The sequence below is a fragment of the Chlorocebus sabaeus genome, chromosome 6, assembly GCF_047675955.1.
Source record: "Chlorocebus sabaeus isolate Y175 chromosome 6, mChlSab1.0.hap1, whole genome shotgun sequence".
Taxonomy (NCBI): Eukaryota; Metazoa; Chordata; class Mammalia; order Primates; family Cercopithecidae; genus Chlorocebus; species Chlorocebus sabaeus.
The window spans coordinates 14,257,883-14,281,074 of record NC_132909.1 but is presented as its reverse complement, the minus strand read 5'-3'; the positions used below and the strand labels follow the sequence as shown (position 1 = coordinate 14,281,074).

General features: G+C 52.1%; 3 protein-coding genes across 6 annotated transcripts in view; 1 reads left to right on the top strand and 2 right to left on the bottom strand.

Moving 5' to 3' along the window:
- XRCC1 (X-ray repair cross complementing 1) overlaps nucleotides 1-1,944 on the bottom strand; it is a 34,945-nt gene extending 33,001 nt beyond the window's left edge. Inside the window, exons 1-2 of one of the 2 annotated variants that reach the window (XM_073016349.1) lie at nucleotides 1,800-1,944; nucleotides 1,298-1,390 (exon numbers count right to left, since the gene is read on the bottom strand). In XM_073016349.1, coding sequence (XP_072872450.1) covers nucleotides 1,298-1,390; nucleotides 1,800-1,850 — 144 coding nt within the window. In that variant the 5' untranslated portion in view covers nucleotides 1,851-1,944. The remainder of the gene's footprint in view (nucleotides 1-1,297; nucleotides 1,391-1,799) is intronic. The other variant, XM_073016348.1, reaches the window with a different exon arrangement.
- Nucleotides 1,945-2,187: 243 nt separating this feature from the next.
- Nucleotides 2,188-9,653, top strand: PINLYP (phospholipase A2 inhibitor and LY6/PLAUR domain containing). Of its 2 annotated transcripts, none has more exons than XM_073016351.1 (6): nucleotides 2,188-3,153; nucleotides 3,502-3,648; nucleotides 4,959-5,075; nucleotides 7,578-7,730; nucleotides 7,929-8,069; nucleotides 8,234-9,653. In XM_073016351.1, the coding sequence occupies exons 2-6, from the start codon at nucleotides 3,507-3,509 to the stop codon at nucleotides 8,377-8,379; spliced, it is 699 nt and encodes a 232-aa protein (XP_072872452.1). In that variant the 5' UTR covers nucleotides 2,188-3,153; nucleotides 3,502-3,506; the 3' UTR covers nucleotides 8,380-9,653. The 2 variants fall into 2 exon arrangements, with proteins under 2 accessions (XP_072872452.1, XP_072872451.1); XM_073016350.1 differs by having other exon boundaries at nucleotides 2,188-3,307.
- A 2,664-nt stretch (nucleotides 9,654-12,317) lies between these two features.
- IRGQ (immunity related GTPase Q) lies at nucleotides 12,318-23,119 on the bottom strand. Of its 2 annotated transcripts, none has more exons than XM_007997036.3 (3): nucleotides 22,817-23,119; nucleotides 21,624-22,155; nucleotides 12,318-20,184 (listed from the first exon to the last, which is right to left on the bottom strand). In XM_007997036.3, the coding sequence occupies exons 2-3, from the start codon at nucleotides 22,151-22,153 to the stop codon at nucleotides 18,843-18,845; spliced, it is 1,872 nt and encodes a 623-aa protein (XP_007995227.3). In that variant the 5' UTR covers nucleotides 22,154-22,155; nucleotides 22,817-23,119; the 3' UTR covers nucleotides 12,318-18,842. The 2 variants fall into 2 exon arrangements, with proteins under 2 accessions (XP_007995227.3, XP_007995226.3); XM_007997035.3 differs by having other exon boundaries at nucleotides 22,797-23,117.
- Between the last annotated feature and the right edge of the window lie 73 nt (nucleotides 23,120-23,192).

Here is a 23,192-nt window from a genome sequence, read left to right as displayed (position 1 = left end):
TCATCCCAGCACTTTGGGAGGCCGAAGCAGGAGAACTGCTTGAGTCCAGGAGTTTGAGACCAGCCTGGAAACATGGTGGAAACCCTGTCTCTAAAAAAATTTAAAAAAAAAAAACTAGCCAGGTATGTTGGCGCACACCTGCAGTACCAGCTACTCAGGAGGCTGAGGCAGGAGGATCACTTGAGCCCAGGAGGTAAAGGCTGCAGTGAACCAAGCCAAGATCATGCCACTGCACTACAGCCTGGGAACAGAGTGAGACTCTGTCTCAATAGATAAATAAAAGATTGACTGTTAGGTAAGTTGTATAACTTCTTTGGGCCTCAGTTTCCTCATCTGTAAAAGTGGGGATAACAGAGCTTACCTCTTGGGGTTTATGAGGACTCAATGAGCTAATCCATGTGAGTGAGGTGTGTAGAGCAGTGACTGGCAGATAATGTTGAATAATGTTAGCTCTCATTATTATTCTTTTATTTTTTATATTTTGGGGGTCTCGCTCTGGTGCCCAGGCTGGAGTGTAGTGGTGCAATCTCAGCTCACTACTGCCTCCATCTCCTGGGCTCAAGCAATTCTCTCACCTCAGACTCCCCAGTAGCTGGGATTACAGGTGCACACCACCATGCTCAGCCAATTTATAAAATTTTGGTAGAGATGACATCTCACTATATTGCCCAGGCTGGTCTCAAACTCCTGGGCTCATGCGATCCACCAGCTTCGGCCTCCCAAAGTGCTGGGATTACAGGTGTGAACCACCACACCTGGCCTATTATTCTTTAAAAAAAAAGTATTTATTTTAATAAAAATAGAGACAGGGTCTTGATATGTTGCCCAGGCTGGTCTGGAACTCCTGAGCTCAAGCAATCCTCCCATCTCAGCCTCTGAAAGTGCTGGGATTACAGGCATGAGCCACGGCATCCAGCCAGTTTCCCCTTCTTTAAAGTGGAGTTGATTGGCTTAGATGACGTTCCTGGACACCTTCCAGCCCCGAGCCCACTGGCTGCAGGAGGCAGGGTACGTGGCAATGATTCATTTTGTTCCAGCTGAGGAAACTGAAACCCAGAAAGTAGAAGCCACCAGCCCAGGACCACACACTGATTCCTATGGTCATCCTGGACCTCATCCTTGGGTCTCCTTTGCTCTCTGCTGAGGGGCACAGGGATTATGCCGCCCATTTTCCAAGTAAGGAAGCTGAGGCCCAGCAAAGAAAGTGACTCAACCCATTGCCAGTTGGTTCAGGAGCAGAATCTGGTACCCCGGACTCCAGACTCCTAGTGAGGAGGAGGTGGGGTGGCAGGATCACCTGTAGAACCACAGAGATGGTCTTCTCGCCTGCCTTGGCTGCCCGCCATTTTCGGTAAGTGTCTGCCTTGAGAAGATTTTCTGCACAGTGCGTCTGGAAACAACAGTGGGAGAGGAAAATTAGAGCACAGAAATGACAGCTAGGCCTCCAGCTCTCAGATGATTCCTTTGAGTCCTCCCAAGGCCTCTACGATCCTCCAGGCTTAAGCTCTCCCGTTAATCCCCCCACATTCTGCCTGGAGTTTCCCTTACAACACTTTCCCGTGGAAGTTCACCTATGGGCTCTCCAAGAAAGCTTTCCTTATTCCTCCTTTTCTCTCCGGAAGTTCGTTCCCTAGACGCCGGAACGTCCCTAATTCAACATCTCTCCACAATTCACTTTTAGTCTCCTGGAAATCACCCCATGACTCTCCTTAGACTTCCAAGAACCCCAAGAGTTCTTTTAAGAGTTGTCCTCATTAATTCCCTCACGTCTTCCAACCTCCCCCATGCAGGTCCCTCACCGAGTCCTGGCTGCTGCAGGACACGACATGGCGGAGGCGGATCTCCGGCATGTCAACGTCGTGGGCTTCGCCTGGCCAGAAGGATAAGGTAGGGTCTGGGGTCCGAGAGGCAGGGAGGGTGGGAGGGGGTGGGGTGCGCCCTGCGCGGGCTGAAGTGCGCAAGCGCGCGAGGCTTGGGCCTTTCAAACCCCGGCGCGCCGGCGCTGGCGTCGACACTGCGCAAGCCCAGTCGCGCCTCTCCACAGCGGGACGAGCGCTGCGTTCCTTAGCAACGAGCGTTTCCTCCAGCCCCGCCTCCCTCTGCCACACACCCCGGCTCCAGCCCCGCCTCCCGATGACGTCCGCACCTTGCTTTCTAGGCGCCTAGCAACAGAAGCGACCTCCGGGATTGGTGTCTAGAAGAAATTCGCCATTCTCATTGGACGATGCAGTCACCGCTCACACTGGAGCCTAGAAAGCAAATCTTTTTGCTGTATTATTATTATTTATTTTATTATTTTTTAAAATTTTTTGTTGAGACAGGGTCTTGCTCTCTCACCCAGGATGGAGCGCAGTGGCAGGATCTCGGCTTTCTGCAACCTCTGTCTCCTGGGGCCAAGGGATCCCCCACTTCAGCCTCCTAAGTAGCTGGGATTACAGGCACTCGCCACCACATTCGGCTGATTTTTGTATTTTTTGTGGAAACACGGGGTGAGGGGGTGGCGGGTCTTGCTATGTTGCCCAGACTGGTCTCGAACTCCTGAGCTCTAGCGATCCACCTACCTTGGCCTCTCAAAGTGCTGGAACTACAAGCGTGAGCCACCGCACTGGGCTAGGACAGCAAATCTGAGTGAATTTTCATAGTTTCCTAGGAAACCTGGATACTACGCAACAGGATCTCCTCAAACGGCTCAGGCGGCTGCACTCTTCACTCTGTCCCCCTGCCCCACCTCCCCCCCACACACACATACACATACACACACGCACGCGCGCGAAAAAAAAAAATCAGATCTGTCTCAGCCTTATGCCTGAGGCCAAAAGAGAAGGGTTCAGCGTCCTAAATATAACGCAAAGTATATGCCCAACCCCCACCCCCCCATACACACACCCCTATCCTGGAGTTTGTCCACAAAAGCCTCAGTTTCCCAATATGTAGACTGTGGGCATCTTTTACTACGCCCGCCTATGGCTGCTGACAGGGATCCCCTCTGTTCATTCGGTCCCTTGGAGAGCCAAGGGTGCAGCCCGGGGTGGGGTCGCAGCTGGAGACAGCCCAAACATACAAGGAGTGTGAGCCAAGCACATGAAGAGAAGGGAAGGGAGACAAGGCACCCCGCACCCACAGGACCAGCCTGGACATGCTGGGTGCTCCCAGGTGGGGCCCTATCCACACTGGGTGCTTCCTTGGGAGGAGAGGGAAAGAGAGAGAAGGAGAGGGCATCCCAGTTCTTGCAGCCACTGGGAATCAAGTGACCCAACTCTGTCTTGGTCTTCAAGCAAACAAACAAACAAAAATGGGCTGTGGGAAGGTGAGAAAACAGGGTAGTGACTTTCTGGGTTCTAATGGAAGAGGGGGCTGGAAGCCCAGACTCCTGGGGTATCCATGGAGGTGGGGGGCTGGGCACAAGATGCCAAGGTCACTCTGGATTCTGGTTCCGCCTTCCCAACCCGGAGGCCACAGAGGACTGCCCTGGGTTCTGACCTCAGCTATTTCTCCCCGCAGGGTGAATGTGGGTACGGACCCGCCCCTCCTCAGCTTCCTATAAAAGCTGGGGACCAGGTACTGCCGATACACACACCATGAGGCCCTCCAGGAGACAAGGGACCCTTCTGCTGGCCTTCGTGCTGCTCTGCACCCTCCTGGGTCTTGGTAAGTGACAAGGGACCTGGACTCTCTCTGGAACCTCAGGAAGAGAGAGGTCCCAGACAGAGAGAGAGAATGAGAGAGAGAGCCTTCAGCAAGTCCTCAAGGTGAATGGGCAGACATTCTGGAAATTCAGATTTATGGAAGAGGTCAAGGGTAAAGGAAGAGAAAGCCTGGGGGTCCCAGGGAAGAAAAGCTTCTGTGATTGGGTCCCTGAGAGAGGGGCTTGGTGGGCTCTGAATCCTCCATCCTCCAGGAAGGATCCCAAATACATCTCAATTCTAGGAAATCAGATGAGAGCATGGCTGGAAAGGGAAATCTTTAAAAATATAATTTTTTAAAAGAGGGAGAAAGTCTGGTACGGTGTCTCATGCCTGTAACCCCAGCATTTTAAGAGGCCGAGGCAGGTGGATCACTTGAGGTCAGGAGTTCGAGACCAGCCTGGCCAACATGGTGAAACCCTGTCTTTACTAAAAATACAAAAAAAGTTAGCTGAGTGTGGTGGTGGGTGCCTGTAATCCTAGCTACTTGGGAGGCTGAGGTGGGAGGATTGCTTGAGCCCGGGAGGCAAAGGTTGCAGTGAGCCAAGATCACACCACTGCACACCCCAGTCTGGGTGACAGAGCAAAATTCCATCTCAAAAAAATAAATTAATATAATATATATTTTTTTAAAGAGGGAAAGAGATTTCTTTTCTCCTTAGACTAAGAAGTTCAGGCCCTAGTCCCCTCCTCCCCTGCACACAGGAGTCCAGGCAAGCCTCACTTTCCCCAGGACCCAGGTATCTGGGCCCCTAGATTTCCCCTCTCTCAGGACCAAGAAGTTCAAGTCCTCTGCCCTCCTGCTCCTCACTCTCCCTCCTTGACCTGGGATGCAGTCCCCAGCCTCAGGGCCCCCTGTCTGAGCTCCTGCTGTCTACAAGACCTACGTGGTACCTTCAAGGAGGAGAATCCCACATTCAGGAACCAGCTGGACCTGAAGTTTCACAAAAGTCCATGGAAACCTCCACCACAACCCCTCCCTGCCCCTGAGCTTTCTCAGAGGACCCTGGCATCCAAAATCCCCAGCCACGTATTTAGGCAAACAGGCTTCATGGTGGAGTCGCTTCCCGTCCCTGGAAGCAGCTTTGCTGGCATCACCACTGCTTCTTCGTCCTACTCTGGACAGTTCCTTGGGCAGCGGTCAACATCCTGACCATGAAAAACCAGGGAGCTGCTGGTCCCTCCTCTCTCAGGACACAAAAGTCCTAAGTCAAAATTGTGGTCCGAAGACCACACCACCCATGACTACAGCCTCGCCTTCTGTCTACACTGCAGGGTGCCCACTACGCTGCGAAATATGTAAGGCGCCCGGGAGCAGGTGCCATGGCCAAATGAAGACCTGCAGCAGCGACAAGGACACCTGTGTGCTCCTGGTGGGGAAGGCTACTTCAAGTAAGACGATGTGGCCTGGGACCTGGTGGGGAGATGGGGTGTACCTTCAGGGTGGAAGAGACTACCATGCTGAGGGGGGATCATCATGGTTCTCAAGATGGGGGAGCGTGGGAAGAAATCAGTGGAGACCAGGAAAGAGGGAAAGACCATCATGAGATGGAGGGAAGAGAAATAAATGGTGTGATGGAAATCATTGTTGTCACGGGATTCTGAAAATGAGACTGTCCTAAAGAGAAGGAAAACGGGGTGAGGGGTGAGAGTTAATAGACTTTCTTAGGCAGAAGAGGGGTAAGGAAAGACATTGTGTCAGGGGGCAGAGAAATAGTGAGAAGGGAAGAATCTAACTGGCAGGAGGTGGAAATGGTGGGGAGTGGATAGAGAAGGAAGAGGCTGGGCTGGGGTGGGAGAGTGTTAAAAGGAAGAGGTCATTCCTGGCAGCAGAGGGAGGAGAGATGATGTTGGAGTGTTGGAGTAGTGGGAGAGACAGAAAAGGGACCACCCCAAACAGGAGAGGGAAGATAACCTTGAAGTATGGAACAAACCATTTTTTTTTTCTTTTTTGAGACGGAGTCTCGCTCTGTCACCCAGGATGAAGTGCAGTGGCACGATCTCTGCTCACTGCAACCTCCACTTCCCGGGTTCAAGCGGTTCTCCTGCCTCAGCCTCCCAAGCAGCTGGAATTACAGGTGCATGCCACCATGCCTGGCTAATTTTTGTTTTTAGTAGAGACGGAGTTTCGCCATGTTGGCCAGTCTGGTCTCCAACTCCTGACCTCAAGTGATCCTCCCGCCTCGGCCTCCCAAAGTGCTGGGATTACAGGCATGAGCCACCGTGCCTGGCTGAGCAAATCATCTTAAAGAGGAGAAGCAGAGACAGGGAGGGGGAGATGTGGATGAGCAAAATAAAAGGGAGACCAGGCACGGTGGTTCATGCCTGTAATCCCAACACTTTGGGAGGTTGAGATGGGAGGATCGCTTAAGCCCAGGAGTTAGAGATCAGCCAGGACAACAAAAAGAGATCCCATCTCTACAGAAAAAAAAAAAATTAGTTGTGCATGGTGGCACATGCCTGTAGTCCCAGCCACTTGGGAGGCTGAGACAGGAGGATCACTTGAGCTTGGGAGATCGAGGCTGCAGTAAGTTAAGTGCACACCACTGCACTCCAGCCTGGGTGACAGAGGGAAACCTGTCTCAGAAAATAAAATGGAAGAGAGAAGATGGGCATGAGTTGAATGAAAGAGACCACCCCAGACCTGAAAAAGGATGGAGGAGAAAGGGAGCAATGGAAGAGACCAGTGGGGAACAGGGATGTTTATACAAAGCTGAAAGAGACTTTTAGTCACAGGAGGAGAGATGGTGAGGCCTGGTGAGGGAATGAAGGTGACTTCGGATGCAGGGAGAAAACACTGGTCAGGAGGGGCTGTGAAAGGAAAGTGAGATAGAAGATCACCCAGCCAGCGTTGGTAGGTTAGGGAAGGACCTGAAAGGCTTGAAGAGACCCCCCCATCCCGACATAGAAGAGGAAACGCACCCTGGGGAAGGGAGGAGAGGGAGCTGGGGGACCCCTTGATGGGGTGAAGGGGGAACCAGTGAATTGGTAGGAAGAGACCACCACATGGTGGGGAGGAGGAAGGCCGGGGAGGCTGGAAGAACCCACCTTAAACATAGACCTGAAAATAGCTAAGAGGGGCAGCAAGAGACCCTTGATGGGAGGTCTGAGGAGTGACCATGGCAGGATCTGACAGAGGAGGATGCCTGTTGCTGGGACTGGGGTTCATTGAAAAAGACTACAGGGTGGGCGGGAGAGTGGCGGGGAGTTATGGAGGCTGGAAGAGACCATTTCACAAAGGCATGGGGGTGGCCATAGGCGGCCTGAAATAGAGCAATCCTGGCAGGACAGGGAGAGAGGGGTGGCCGTGGGTGGGGTGGGGTGGAAGGGACCACATCCAGCAGGCTGAGGTTGGCAATGGGGAGCTGGAAGAGACCACCGAAGGCCGACTAGGGGCTATGGCAGCGGGAGGGAGGGCTACCTAAGAAACCACTCCAGGCCATGCATCAAACAGATTAGGCCGCATGGCTCTAGGAGGCTTGAAAGAGACCACCCTGGCCGGGCGGGCGCAATGACTCCCGCCTGTAATCCCAGCACTTTGGGAGGCCCAGGCGGGGGGGATCACCTGAGGTCAGGAGTTTGAGACTAGCCTGGCCAACATGGTGAAACCCCGTCTCTACTAAAAATACAAAAAAATAGCTGGGCATGGTGGCGGTCGCCTGTGATCGCAGCTACTTGGGAGGTGGAGGTTGCAGTGAGCGAGATCGCTCCATTGCACTCCAGCCTGGGCGACTCCGTCTAAAAAAAAAAGAAAAAAAAGAAAGAAAAACAAGAAAGAGACCACCCCAGGAAGTTGTGGGGTTGGGGAGGCCTAGGGTTAGGTGAGACCTTGAGGCAGGGGTTGAGGTCAGGGAGTGGTCAGCCAGCACCGTCCCGCCTGTCCCCCTCCCACAGAGGGCAAGGAGTGGGTACACACCTACAAGGGCTGCATGAGGTCCCAGGACTGCTACTCCGGCGTTGTATCCACCACCATGGGCCCCAAGGACTACATGGTAACCAGATCCTTCTGCTGCCAGAGCGACGGCTGCAACAGTGCCTCTTTGTCCGGTAAGAGCCTGTGGTGTGTGGTATGTGCTCTGGCTCTCCACTGACCCTTGCTGTAGCCACTTGCCGGCTCTGAACCTGTTTCCTTACCTGTAAAATGCAGTGTCTGTTAGCAACCCTGGTGTTCCCTGGGGTTGTTGAGAGGTTGGGGGAACGGTTTAAACATCCCTAATTCACCTTACACTTCATCCTCATCCTCAGTTCCCTTGACCGATCGTACTGAGAATGGCCTGATGTGCCCCGCCTGCACTGCAACCTTCAGGGACAAATGCATGGGGCCCATGACCCACTGTACTGGCCAGGAAAACCGCTGCGTCTCCTTATCTGGACACGTGCAGGCTGGTGAGTGGTGCCTGGATCTCTCGAGAAGGAAACAGAACTAGAGACCCAAACTTCTAGGTTCCATGGGAGGAGAGGGTTCCAGAGAAGTGGGTGAGGATGTGTTCTGGGATTATGAGGAAGAAGGGGCTGAGGTCCCTGATTCCAGTCTGAAATCTCCCTTTCAGGTATCTTCAAACCCAGATTTGCCATGCGGGGCTGTGCTACAGAGAGTATGTGCTTCGCCAAGCCTGGTGCTGAACTGCCCACAGGCACCCATGTCCTCTTCCTCCACCATACAGAGTGCACTCACTCCCCCTGGAAAGCTATCTGAACCGAGGAAGATATACGTGGTGTGAAGTCCCCATTTGTCCTCAGCCTGTAACTCCCCGTGTGCCTATAAAAAAGTTAATAGAGCAAGCCTGAGTCCTTGTGGTGTGATGTATCTTGAGGAGATAGAATGCAGGAAATAAGGGGTCTCAATCCTCATTTCAAATCCCCTCCTTTTGAGGAAGAGAGGGAAGGCCCTGCCTTCTTTCTTTCTTTTTTTTTTTTTTCCAGACAGGGTCTCACTCTGTCACCCAGGCTGGAGTGCAGTGGTGCATTCAAGGCTCACTGCGGCCTCAACCTCCTGGGCTCAAGTGATTCTCCCACCTCAGCCTCCTTAGTAGCTGGGACTACAGGCATGCACCACCATGCCCGGTGATTCTCCCACCTTGTTCTCCCTAGTAGCTGGGACTACAAGCGTGCACCACCACGCCCTGCTAATTTTTTATTTTTTGTAGCAACAGGGTTTCACTATGTTTCCCAGACTGGTCTTGAACTCCTGGGCTCAAGCGATCCTTGGCCTCCCAAAGTGCTGGGAGGACAAGGTATGAGTCACCATTCCTGGCGGCCCTGCCTTTTATGAAGGGGTTACTCTTTGCCAGGTCCCTGTGCTGTGTTTTCCATGCTATACCTCATTTCATGATCATAACAACTCTGTGAGGTTGATATTATTAACCCCACTCTACAGATGAACAAACTGAGGCATAGATTGTGGGTGTCATTTGCCTTGGGTCAAACAACTAGGGAGGATCAGAACCTTGATTTGAACCCAAGTCTGGTATACTTCAGAGTCCATGATCATCTCTCTCAATTAACTGCTTCCTCTTTTTGCCTCAATGTTCATGTCTGCAAAACGTAGATATTAATAGTTATAACCTCAAGGTTGTTGTAAGAGTCAAATGAAAGACAATTTAAAAAGCGCCTAGTGCAATGCCTAGCACCTTTAAGACCATGTGGATTCTAAAGACAATATATGCCTGAGTAAACAGTAATCATCATAATAGCTGCCACTTACTGAGTGGCCATTAGTTGACAGGTGCTAAACATTGACATCAATTGGGACAGACTAGATGATGTTACAGTAACAAAACAAGTCCCTGATCTCAGTGGTTTAAAACAACAAAGTTGTATTAACTAACACTGTAGTAATGCTGTATAACAAATCATCCTAAAACTGAGACTTCTTTTTTTTTTTTTTTGAGAGAGAGTCTCACTCTGTCTCCCAGGCTGGAGTGCAGTGAAACCATCACAGTTTACTGCAGCCTCAACCTCATGGGCTCAATGGATCCTCCCCGCTCAGCCTCCCTAGTAGTAGCAGCGACTACAGGCGTGCGCCACCACGCCCAGCTATTTCTTGTAATTTTTTTTTTTTTTTTTTTTTTTGTAGAGACAGGGTTTCCCCATGTTACCCAGGCTGGTCTCAGACTCCTGGGTTCAAGTGATCCACCCACCTAGGCCTCCCAACATGAAAACTGAGACTTATACCAACAAGCATTCTTCTAAGCGTTTGTGGGATGGCTGCTTTGGTTCCAGTTTGGGAGGATTCAGGTCTCTTCCATGAGATTCCACAATTTTCTGGGATCAGCAGTTCCCTAGCAAATGTTCTCATGGCACATCACGGGAGCACAAAAGCCAAGGGCATTTAAGGCCCTTGCTAAGGTTAGGTCTGCTAAAATTCCATTAAGTAAATCAAATGGTCAAACCCATCAGTGGAGCAGGGAAATATACTCCCCCTCCAGTGGAAGGGAGAGCAGTGGATATTTGCTGAATGACTGCCCATTCTCAAAAGGTTAACTTTTCCTTCACCCTAGCACTATCCAGAGGGTGCTCTGCTCATCATAGTCATAAATCAGCCATTGGCAGGATGTGGTGGCTCACGCCTGTCATCCCAGCACTTTGGGAGGCTGAGGCAGGAGGACCACTTGAGCCCAGGAGTTTGAGACCCATCTGGGCAAAAATACAAAAAAAAAAAAAAAAAAAAAAATTGGCCAGGCGTGGTGGTGCACGCCTGTAGTCCCAGCTACCTGGGAGGCTGAGGCGGGAGGATTGCTTGAGTCTGGAAGGTGGAGGCAGCAGTGAGCTGAGATCTTGCCACTGCACTCCAGCCTAGGTGACAGAGACCCTGTCTTAAATAAATAAATAAATAAATAAATAAATAAATAAATAAATAAAGCATCCACCAATTTGAATGTGGCCAATTTCTGTGTCACGGGAAGTTTACCATGGGTAATCACACGCTGTGATCCAGAAGTGACTTAATACAAGTCACTGGATGGAGTTAGTCACATGGCCCACCTGGCCACATGGGGACCAGGAAGTGAGATCCTGCCCCAAGGTCAGAAGGCAGAGAACTGGACGTGTTTCATTAACAGCACAAATGACCACCATGACCCCTTAGAAGCTGTTTTTCATTTTATTTTCACCACTGTATGTGATAGGCACTATTATTCGCATCCCTGTTTTCAGGAGACATCGGAGGCTCAGAGGGCTGTCACATTGGAGGTCCCACAGCTAAAAAGTGGCAGAGTTTAAGATTTTAATCACTGAGTCATGTTGTTGGGCAGAAAGAGACCACATCACACACAGAGAGAACAAGTCTGTTATTAGCTGCTTTTGCTACATAACAAACCACTCCAAAATTTAGTGGTTTAGAACAATCACCTATTCAGTTGATGATTCTCTGGGTTGCCACTTGGTCTGGGATCAGCTGGGCAGTTGTTTCGCTGGTCTCAGCAGGGTTCAGCTGCCTATCAGCTAGGGAGCTCTGTTCCAGAGGTCGGTTGGCTATGGGTGGTGGGGATCCAGGATGACTGGGCCATGTGTCTCTTTTCTCTTTATTACCCAGCAGGTTAGTCCAGGTCTTTTCTTTTTCTTTCCTTCTTCTTATTGTTTTAGACATTGTCTTGCTCTGTCACCCAGGCTGGAGTGCAGTGGAGCCATCATAGCTCACTTCAGCCTCGACTGGGCTCAAACAATCTGCTTGCCTCAGCCTCCCCCATGTAGTTGGGACCACAGGCACACACCACCACATCTGGCTAATTTTGTTGTCATTGCTTTTTTGTAGAGATGGGGGTCTTGCCATGTTGCCCAAGCTGGTCTCGATCTCCTGGGCTCATGAAATTCTTCCCTTTGCCTCCCTAAGTGCTGGGATTATGGGTATAAGCCACCATGCTCAGCCAGCCTGGGGTTTGGATGTGGCAGTGGTGGTAGGGGTACCAAGGGGAGCAAAAGAGGAAGTCCCAGTGCATAAGCACTTTTTTTTTTTTTTGAGACGAAGTCTCACTCTGTTGCCCAGGCTGGAGTACAGTGGTGCAGTCTCAGCTCACTGCAACCTCCACCTTCCAGGTTGAAGCTATTCTCCTGCCTCAGCCTCCCGAGTAGCTGGGACTACAGGTGTGCACCACCACACCCGGCTAATTTTTTGCATTTTTAGTAAAGACAGGGTTTCACTGTGTTAGCCAGGATGGTCTTGATCTCCTGACCTTATGATCCGCCCGCCTCGGCCTCCCAAAGTGCTGGGATTACAGGTGTGAGCCACCGCACCCGGCTGCTTAAGTACTTTTCAAGCCTCTGCTTGTATCATGTTTGCTATTGTTCTAGTGGCTGAAGCAAACCACATAGTCAAGTCTAGAAGGAGAGCAACAATCCAAGGGCATGGCTACAGAAAGGCTGGCCCAATTGGGGTCATTAATGGGTACAGCTGGCTCCAGAGCTAAGGCGCTTTACCATCATAAGCTCCCAATGTTTAAACAGTAAGTCGGCCTGCACTCCTTCCAAGGTGGCAAAACTCAGATACCGATAAATTCTCTTGATCACAGCCCAGTCTTTTCCCAGCAGATTCCCCACCATCCCTCCTATGCCCAAATGCTGGAGTCTAGGTTTCCAGCCCAGTCAAAATCTCAAGGATCTTTCTTTTCCCTCAAACTCCAAAAGAACAGACACGCATTAGGATTTCTATTCATTTTTATTCATTCCTCCAAAGAGCACCATAGGCCAACCACACCCTTGATGTGTCCTTCATGGTTCCCCACTGCAGTGGATACAAATCCCTCCATCATTGTTCAGGAATGTATGGAACTCTGCTGTGGTGATGAGGTTGTCTCGTCCACTCACCCAAATTTTCCATGCCTGTTCTGCTTCTGATGGCGGTGCCAAAATTCATCATACATTTCCTTGAATTCCTGCCTCCAAGGGTCTTCCAGCCCTGTGGTGCCATGCAGACACACTCCAATGCAGGCCAGTGATCTGTCTACAAGGGAGTCTTAGTCTTTTCTGCTCGGATGCTCCCAGAGACAAATGCCTACTTATGTCTTCACAAAGACTAAAATTCAATCCCATCAAAAGTCATGATTTAAAAGGCGACCACCCCCAAAAGAAGTCATAACACTCAAGCATGTCAATATATACAACGATGTAAACACAACCAATCTACAACTATATCAACACAACCAGCACTCCTCTATGGGCACAGACACACACACACAAAATTGTCTTGCTTTCTCAGATATGATCTCTGGCATGACTCCTGCTGGCATGAGGGCAGAGGAAATTGAGAGCAGCAAAGCATATAGCAGTGATGTCAGACAGGACCAAATCAGAGACAGAGTCAAAGTGGCAGAAAAATGAGGAGCACACTCCGAGCAAAGGCATGGGGCTGAGACAAAGGTGCCCGGACTAGAGCCATCTTGGTGCTGCCCAGGGGTGGGTGGCACTCATGTCTGAGCTCCCTGTGTCAGGCTTTTCAGGAAAGGGTGCACTGTTATGTGTGTGTATGCATGTTGTATGCATGCATATACATACACACGCTGAATTCTCACCATAACCATGTGAGGTAGATGCCATTTGTGGAGTGACTTGCCCAAGTCAGTAGAAGGACTATCTGCCCCTAGAGCTAGACTGATAGAATTTTCTATGTTGATAGAAGTATTCTGTACCTGCACTGTCCAATACTGTAGCCACTAACCACATGTGGCTACTCTGTATTAACATTGCATTACTGCCAATGAAACGTAGAATTTTAAGTTTTATTTACTTTTAATTGAACAGCTGAGGCCAGGTGTGGTCTCCCATGCCTGTAATACCAGCACTTTGGAAGGCTGAAGTGGGAGGATCACTTGAGGCCAGGGGTTCAAAACCAGATTGGTGGCAGGCGTGATGGCTTATGTATGTAATCCTAGCACTTCAGGAGGCTGAGGTGGGCAGATAGACTGAGGTCAGGAGTTCAAGATGAGCATGGCCAGTGTGGTGAAACCCTGTCTCTAAGAAAAATATCAAAAGTAGCCGGGCATGGTGGCACACACCTGTAGTCCCAGCTACTCAGGAGGCTGATGCAAGAGAATCAGTTGAACCTGGGAGGCAGAGGTTGCAGTGAGCCAAGGTCATGCCCACTGCACTCCAGCCTGGGTGACAAAGTGAGACTCTGTCTCAAAACAAAACAAAACCAAACAGACAAAACAAAAAAACCCACTAGCTTGGTCAATGTAACAAGACCCGCATCTCTACTTAAAAAACATTGACACTCGGCCGGGCGCGGTGGCTCACGCCTGTAATCGCAGCACTTTGGGAGGCCAAGGCGGGCGGATCACGAGGTCAGGAGACTGAGACCATCCTGGCTAACATGGTGAAACCCCGTCTCTACTAAAAACACAAAAAATTAGCCGGGCGTGGTGGCGGGCGCCTATAGTCCCAGCTACTCAGGAGGCTGAGGCAGGAGAATGGCATGAACCCGGGAGGCGGAGCTTGCAGTGAGCCGAGATCACACCACTGCACTCCAGCCTGGGCGACAGAGTGAGACTTCATCTCAAAAAAAAAAAATTGACACCCATCTCAGTTTTTGGAAAACTATTATATAATTGGAACAACTTGGATATGTAAATCTACTTCTCCAACTATGAATTTTATGAAATTGAAAAACAGGTCAAGCATTTTGGATGAAAATGTATCATGGTAATTGAGATTTGGTGTAAGTGTAAAATATACACCAGATTTTGAAGACAGCATAAAAGAATGTAACATAACTCATTTAAACACCGATGATGCCAGGCGCGGTGGCTCACGCCTGTAATCCTAGTACTTTGGGAGGCCAAGGTGGGCAGATCACTTGAGGTCAGGAGTTTGAGACTAGCCCAGCCAACATGGCGAAATCCCATCTCTAACCAAAAATACAAAAATTAGCGGGCATGGTGGCGGGTGCCTGTAATCCCAGCTACTCGGGAGGCTGAGGCAGGAGAATCACTTGAACCCGGAAGGTGGAGGTTGCAGTGCACTGAGATTGTGCCACTGCACTCCAGCCTGGGCAACAGAGCGAAGCACTATCTCAAACAAACAAAAAACAAAAAACGACGATATGTTGAAAGCTATTTTGGATACATTGGGTTAAGTAAAACATGTTAAAATGAATTTAACCTGTTTCCTTTTACTTCTCTAATGTGGCTATCAGAAAACTTGGCTGTAATCTGAGCACTTTAGGAGGCTGAGGTGGGCAGATAACTTGAGGCCATGAGTTCAAGACCAGTTTAGCCAATGTGCTGAAACCCCATCTCTACTAAAAATATAAAAATTAGGCTGGGTGTGGTGGCTCATGCCTATAATCCCAGCACTTTGGGAGGATGAGGCCAATGGATCACCTGAGGTCAGGAGTTCAAGACCAGCCTGGCCAACACAGTGAAACCCCATCTCTACTAAAAATACAAAAATTAGCTGGGCGTGATGGTGCGTGCCTGTCATCCCAGCTACTTGGGAGGCTGAGATTGCAGTGAGCCAAGATCGCACCACTGCACTCCAGCCTGGGTGACAGAGCAAGACTCTGTCTCCAATAAATAAATAAATAAATAAATAAAATAAAAATATAAAAATTAGCTGGGCGTGATGGCTCACACCTGTAATCCCAGGACTTTGGGCGGCCGAGGCGGGTGGCCTGAGGTCAGTAGTTCGAGACCAGCCTGACCAACATGGTGAAACCTCATCTCTACTAAAAATACAAAAATTAGCCAGGCATGGTGGCATATGCCTGTAATCCCAGCTACTCAGGAGGCTGAGGCAAGAGAATCACTTGAACCTGGGAGGCGGAGGCTGCAGTGAGCCGAGATATTGCCACTGCACTCCAGCCTGGGTGACACAGTGAAGCTCCATCTGAAAAAAAAAAAAGAAAAGAAAAGAAAAGAAAACTTAAAATGACATATACGTGGCTTGCATTTTGCTTCTACTGGACAGTGCTGCCCTGCAGCTCTCCCATTCCATCACGTGGCTGACATGCCTGATTGCAGGGCTTAGACACTAATATGAGGGGGTAAAGAGGTGTAGTGGATATTACAGATATGGATGAATATTCTTCCCCTAAAGCTGAAAGAGCTTTCATGGAAATGCCTGGAGCCATTCAGTATAGAACCAAGTGCTCTTCCCCATAGTAGATAACTCAACTTTGATGGGACAAATTGTGTCAGCAGTGGGGAGGACAGTGGTACCATCCCTTGAGTATCTCCCCTTGGATCAGTCACCCTTGTCTTCAGCTTCTAAGCGAGACAGGATCTCAAAACTCTTGAAGGTTCTTGTCCAGTCCTTTCATTTCACAGATGGGAAAATAAGGCACTGTCCAAGTAACACACAGTGACAGTGGCAAAGTTGCGCTTGCTTCCCAGGCCCCTGACCTCAGACGAGGGTGTTCTCTCCAATTAAATGCTTGTTTCTCCTTATCTTGCTCCATTTTCCTATCTTGTGGCAAGGGATCAACAATCGAAATTTCAATCCTAGTTCTGACACTGATCAATGAAATAAACATGTAGGCTGGGTGTGGTGGCTCACACCCGCAATCCCATCAAGGCAGGAGGATCACTTGAGGCCTGGAGTTCAACACTAGTGTGGGCTACAAAGCTAGAACCCGTCTCTACAAAAAATTTGGTGCTGTGTACCTACAGTCCCAGCTACTCTGTAGGCAGAGGTGGGAGGATCATTTGAGCGCAGGAGTTGGAGGTGGCACTGAGCCACGATCATCCCACTGTATTCCAGCTTAGGCAACAGAGCAAGACCCTGTCTCTAAAATAATAATAGTAAAAAATATTTACGAAGCACCTATTGTTCTAGATACTGGGGGAACAACAGAGAACAGGACAGGCAATGGGTCAAAAGCCAATAAATAGGTAAATAAATAAGATCATTTTTGACAGTAATAATTGCTACAAGGAAACTCAACTGGCCGAAATGAATGGGGGGATGTGAGCTACTTCAGATAGGGTGGTCAGGGAGGCGAAGGCCTCCCTGAGGGGATATGTGAGCTGAGATCTGACTGAGCGAGTCACAGGAAGGTTTGAGAGTAGAACAGGAAGTTGTGAGCAGAGCCTTGAAGGAAAGAGAACAGCAGGTGCAAGGGTCCCCAGGCAGGACTCAAGGTGGCCACTCAGGCATCAGAAAGAAAGTCAGGTGGGCATGATGGCTCACACGTGTAATCCCAGCACTTTGGGAGGCTGAGGCGGGTAGATCACCTGAGGTCAGGAGTTTGAGACCAGCCTGGCCAACAGGGTGAAACCTCTTCTCTACTCAACTACAAAAATTAGCCAGGTGTGGTGGCACATGCCTGTCATCTCAGATACTCGGGAGGCTGAGGCAGGAGAATCGCTTGAAGCTGGGAGCAGGAGATTGAAGTGAGCGGTGATCACAAGTGAGCCTGTACTCCAGGCTGCGTGACAGGGCGAGACTCCATCTCAAAAAAATAAAAAATAAAAAAAAGAAGGAAAGCCTATCAGTCTGGACAGGAGTGGGAAGGGGCAGGGAATGAGAATAAGCAAGGGCCAGACCCTCAGGGCCTCAAGCCTGCCCTCTGGACTTTGCTCTTTCTGTCTACAACAAAAGGGATTCTATCGCTTGGATTCTCAGATCCTCCTTTTCTGTTTTTGACACTGAAGAATTCTGTAACCTGCAGCTTTTCCCCTACATGTGGCTAGCAGCCTAGAACATTCCAGGCACTGTGGTTTCTGCCTTTGCTTCATTCACTCCTGGCATATTCCCATGGTCTTGAATGCCTGGCCACCCATTTGGTGGGCCCCTGGCTCAGCGCAGTACCCTCTATGTACATCAGAAAGCAGAGTCTCTTGGGGATACCTAAGGTGTCCATACAGAAGTGTTTGGACCAATGCCGCAGTACAGCTGCTCTTCCAAAAAGGAAGTTGCACAAAACACCAAGGCCAAAAAAAGAGAGAAACAGACTCTTTTCCTAAAGAAAAGAGACAGAGAAACAGACTCCCCAGAGATCATCTGAATTGCTCAGCACCTAGAAGATGAAGGCAGTCATATCCCTTCCCAGTCACACTCACAGAGGCAGTTGCCGGGATCCCAATACAAGGTTTGGAGGAGCTGTCTCTGAGGTATTCTTTCCTGCCCTTCCACACCCAGAAGGCCTCCTTCCTGGTCCCTGGCTACTTCTAGAGCCCACCATGCCCAGACCTCTTACCCACCTCACCTCATTTTTGTGGGACCAACCTCCCTACATACTTTTGGAAGGCAATTATAGAAACCCATCCACTCCCCAGGAGAGATCAAGAAGTCTCCAGCTTTCTCCCATAAGCCCCCTGATCCGTCCTTCAGATGCAGACTTCCCCTTACCCAAGAATTAGGAACCAAGGTCCACGGCCATCTTAGAACCCTGGAGTCTGAGACCCCAGAGGCCTCCGCCACCCCATCAAGACTCAAAACCCACTGCTCCTTGGGGACCTGTGTGCAGGCTTTCTCCCCCAGAGAAATCTAGACCCTGTTTCCCTCTGAGGCTCTGAAGCCCAAAAGTTCCAGCTCCCTGGGGCACTCAGGTCTCCCTCCCCTATACTGGAGTTTAGGTACCAGTCATGGACACCTCCCCACCAATTAGGAAACAGGACTTCTATTCCCCTCCCGTGGAGGACTAAACATCCAGCAACTCCAGTTTCTACTCCCTAGAAGACAAAGACATAGTCCCTGCTAGACTCTGGGCCACCAACTCCCTTCAGGACAGAAGGGTCTGGATGTCATGCACCATGGTTCCCAAAGAAATCAGGATTCCTGGCAGGGCACGGTGGCTCACGCCTGTAATCCTAGCACTTTGGGAGGCCCAGGCGGGTGGATCGCCTGAGGTCAGGAATTCAAGGGCAGCCTGGCCAACAGGCTACTAAAAATACAAAAATTAGCCAGGCTTGGTGGCAGGCACCTGTAATTCCAGCTACTCGGGACGCTGAGGCAGGAGAATCACTTGAACCTGGGAGGGAGAGGTTGCAGTGAGCGAGATCGCGCCATTGCACTCCAGCCTGGGCAACAAGAGACTCCGTTTCAAAAAAAAAAAAGAAAAGAAAGAAAGAAATTAGGATTCCTGTCCCCCCGACTCTCTGAATCCAGGTGATGAGAAGTCACACATTCCAGCTAGAAATCAGAGTCCACATCCCTTTCAAGCACTCAGGATTAAGCCCAGGCATCCCCTGCCAGAGTCTGGACCCTCAAGCCCCCTCCCACCTCTCACTGGGCAGGCACAGGGGGTGCCAGCACAGCCTCAGCATCAGCCCGCATCTCATCCAGAGCCTGCAGCAGTACGCCGTGAGCCGCTCGGTAGCCCAGGCCACCTGTCGCCGCTGCGCCACCCGCAGGCCACAGGAAGGAGAGAGCACCCAGTGCTGCGCCCCCAGCAGTGCCCTCGCCCGCCCAGGCGCCCAGCCTTGCTTCGACCTCAGCGCGCGTCACCGGGCCTGGGAAATGAGCGCGCGCTGCCAGCTCCCCAGGAGCCAGGCCCAGGGCACGCTCACGTCGAGCCAGTGCCGAGGGTTCCAGTCCCAGGCCCCGTCGCCACTCCGCCAGCTGACCCCGCAGAAGTGCCACGTCGCATGCCCAGCCCAGCCCTGGGAGTGGTGCCGCCGCCGCCGCCAGACTAGCCAGCAGAGCTGGCCTCCACGCCCCGGCCCGCAACGCCGCAGCCTTGGTTCGGGCAGCGCTGGGAGATGCTGGTGGCAGTGCCAGCAGCAGCGCCCCTGCCTGGGCTGGGGGGAGCGCTCGCCGCAGCCATTCGCATAGCCCTGGGAGTCCACCAGGCCGTAGGGGGAACACTGGCGGAGGTGCCTCCTCCAACACCTCCCACGTCTCGTCCTCCGGGCTTAACACGGCGGCCCGCCCTGAGTCGCCACCACCTGATTTCTTCATGCCGACAACCTGCTGCAAACCCTCGCTGCCAGCTTTCCCAGGACCTTCCCCGCTGCCTGCTTTCTGTGATCCAGCGCTACATTTCTCCCTTCCCTTACTGAGTGCATTCTCCAATCCCCCTCCGCCTGCGTTCTTTAAGCTCTCGCCGTTGGGTTTCTCCATCTTGCCTTCTCCCAAATACTCCGGATCCTCGCCCTCGCCGTCTGTGCGCACGCAGACAAGAGGCGCATCTGGTAGCACCAAGGCCTGGACCTGGGCCCAGTCCTTCTCAGTGGGGGCCCCAGGGGTGACGAGGATGAGGGCGTCGTAGTGCGTTGGGTGAGAGGCTGCGGCCGCGGTGGTGGCAGTGCCCGTGGGGCCCAGAGGCACAGCCCAGAGCACCACATTCGGGCGCTCTGGGGCCGGGAAGGGAGTGGGCCCTGTGGGCGCCGAAGCAGGCGCAGCACCTGGGTCGCCAGGATCCAATCCAAGCAGCATGTCCACCACAAGGCCCACGTCAGCCTTGCCGGCCACGGCCAGGTCTAGCCGTGCGCTGCCCAGGCGCTCCAGGCCTGAGCGCACCCACGACAGCGCAGCCTCCAGGCCGCCGGTCTCAAAGGCCTCACGCACAGCCTCCAGCTCTGCTGCACCCAGCACCTCGAAGCCATCCTGGGCCGGGGGCAGGAGCCTGTGGGGACAAGAAGGGTCAGGGTCAAAGGCAGAAGAGGGGCTGGGTGACATGGACTGGGCTATGAACGACAAGGGCGGAGCTTTCCTAATGATCCCAGAATGGGGCAGGGATAGGAAAGGGAAGGGCCAGACTGACGGCACAGCAAATAGAAACCAGATGGGGAGGGGCCATGATGATATGGGCGGGGCTTCAAGCAATAATGGAGTCTTGATTATTGGACAGGTGGACTTAAGGTCAGGTTTCCCACTCTAGCCTAAAATGGGGATTGGGCTAAGACTTCCATGGAATACAGTATTTGGGGGCGGGGCTTTTCCAAGGGTCGGCTGTGCTGGGTGGGACAAAGCTCACAGAGGGTGGGGCCTAGAACAAAGAATGGCAACTGTATTGTGGCCTAAACACAAGTCCAGCACTATTTGAGGCAGACAAGGTCGCCAAGGCACTCTTTTCAGAGGCTGGGCCTAAGAAGGGTCAGTGAGGGGAGAAATTTCATCTACTAGTTCTTACCAAGGGGGAGTGGCTAAGGTGACTCCCCACCAGGTGAGGCTAAGGAAAAAAGATGATAGTGTACTAGGACAAGGGACTGTCCCTCTCTGAGCCTCATTTTAAAGTCTGTAAAATGAGGAGGCTGGCAGGTGGTAGAGCAAATTCAGGAGGTAGCCAGCAAGTGGGCACAGAAACGAGAGAGAGCTGCAGAAAGTAGGTGGATGAGGATGCCCCAAGATCCTCATTGCTGGTGTGGCTTTAGGTCACTTGAAAACTAAACTGATGGTGGGGAGGGTTCAAGAATTAAGAGTTTTCAGGTAAAATCTTCCAGGAGGCTGGGCAAAGTGTCTCACGCCTGTAATCCCAGCACTTTGGGAGGCCAGGGAGGGTGGATCACCTTGCTTGGGGCAGGGCCTAGAAAAAGGAGCCTCAGGGCCCCAGCAAATAAAGTGTTAAGATTTTCCCTTTTAATCCTAGGGCTTTGGGAAGCCTGGGTGGGGGCATGGCTTGAGGCCAAGAATTTAAGACCAGCCTGGGGAAACAGTGAGATCCTGTTTTGCAGCCTGTCCTATTAGCTACTCTGGAGGCTGAGGCAGGAGGATCATTTGAGTCCAGGAGGTGGAGGCCCTCAGTGAGCTAGGATAGCAGCACTGCACTCCAGCCTGGGCGATAGAGTGAGACCCTGTCTCAAAAAAAAAAAAAAAAAAAGGCCGGGTGTGGTGGTTCACGCCTGTAATCCTAGCACTTTGGGAAGCTGAGGCGGGAGTATTGCTTAAGGCCAGGAGTTCAAATTCAACCCAGTCAACGTAGCGAGACCCTGTCCCTCGGGGAAAAAAAAAATAATAGAGCTAAGCTCTTTGCCCCAAACTCACTGGGGGAGGGATCTCATGGATCTCAAATAGGACCTAGGTGTGTAGGGTCTCAACTAAGGGACCAAGCCAGAAAGCACTCACCTCCGCAGCGCTTCTGCCTGGCTCTGCAGCGCCGCCCGGAGGCGCTCTAGCTCCTCGCAGCCGTCGCTGCTGCCGCAGTTCGCCGGTAGCACAAACAGATCCGCAGCTCCCAACCCCGCGCTGTTCAGCAGAGCTGCTGTCTGATCACGGGCCTGGGCTGCAGTCTGTGAATCCCCAGGACGGAGGTTCCGCACAGCCAGTAGCGGGGTCCCTCGGGCCAGGGCGGCCCGCGCTGCCTCTCCCAGGGCTGCAGCCAAGGGTTCCCCGTTCCCCTCGGGTCCGGGCAGCACCAGTACCAGCACGTTGGCTTCCGCCGCCCAGGGCCCCGGCGTTGCAGGTGGGCAGCTCAGCTCGCCCAGAAAAAGGCCTGGGCCCGCAGCTCTTAGGCTGGGAACCCCGGAGTCAGGCCGTCCCTCGGGGGCCTCGAGCGTCTCCACATCCTTATCGCACAGCGCTGCGATCAGCGCGGACTTCCCCAAGCCAGGAGGCCCCAGGAACAAGGCGGTCACGTCACCCTGCGGCGGAGGCATGGCTGGAAAGCAACGGGTGAAGACCTGGGTCAGGGAGCACCTTGCCTTTTCCTTTCCTAGCCGCCCCACTCGGAACCCAGGCCTCAGTCCTCCCCCCAGTCCCCTTCGGTTCTTGAGTGTCTCTCTCCAGGACCTAAAAAATCCAGAGCCCAGACCCTATTCCCCAGGGATTCCAGGTGCCCTGTCTGTCCGCCCTCTTTCTAGACGGAAACGTTTCCCTTTCTGCTTCAAAAACTCTGAAATCAGGCGCGGTGGCTCATGCCTGTAATCCCAGTGCTTTGGGAGGCCGAGGCGGGAGGATCGCTTGAGGCCAGGAATTCGGGACCAGCCTGGCCAACATGTGGGACTCTCTGGTAGAGTCTCCGTCTCCACAAAAAAATAAAATTTAGCCGGGCCATGGTGGCGTGCGCCGGTAGCCCCAGCTACTCGGAAGGCTGCGGCAGGAGGATCGCTTGAGCCCAGGAGTTGCAGGCTGCAGTGGGCAGTGATCACACCACCGCACTCCAGCCCAGGCGACAAAGCAAGACACTCTCTCAAAAATAAATAAATAAAAATAAAACCTCAGAAATCTGGCTTCCAGTCCCTCCTCCCTCGGACACATTGTTATTTTTATCCTTCCCCTTCCCCCTTCCACATCACAAACCGAGCAAAAAGCCGAACCACGAGATGAGCGCAGTCGGTGGCGGTGGGTCAGCAGCTGAGAAGCCCGACCTCTGGGCCGCAGCGGACGGAGGCCGAAGAGGCCAGGGCGCGGTGATTTAAAGATGCCGGGACGCGTCCCAGTAGCTTTAACCTGACGTCACTCCCTCTTCCAAGGGGGTGTGTCTTGGAAGCGCTACCGCAGAGAGCCAGCCCTTCTCAGCGCCTGCGCAGAACGGCCGAAGTGCTCACGCCCCTGTTCGGCGGCCTCGGGGCCTGGAACAATGAAGGAGTCAACGCGCCTGCGCGCCACGAGCGCCTCAGACTTGCGCAAAAAGCTTTGGTACCTACGCCGCGGGAGGCTAAACGTCATCATGACGCACCATAGTGCAGAGAAGGA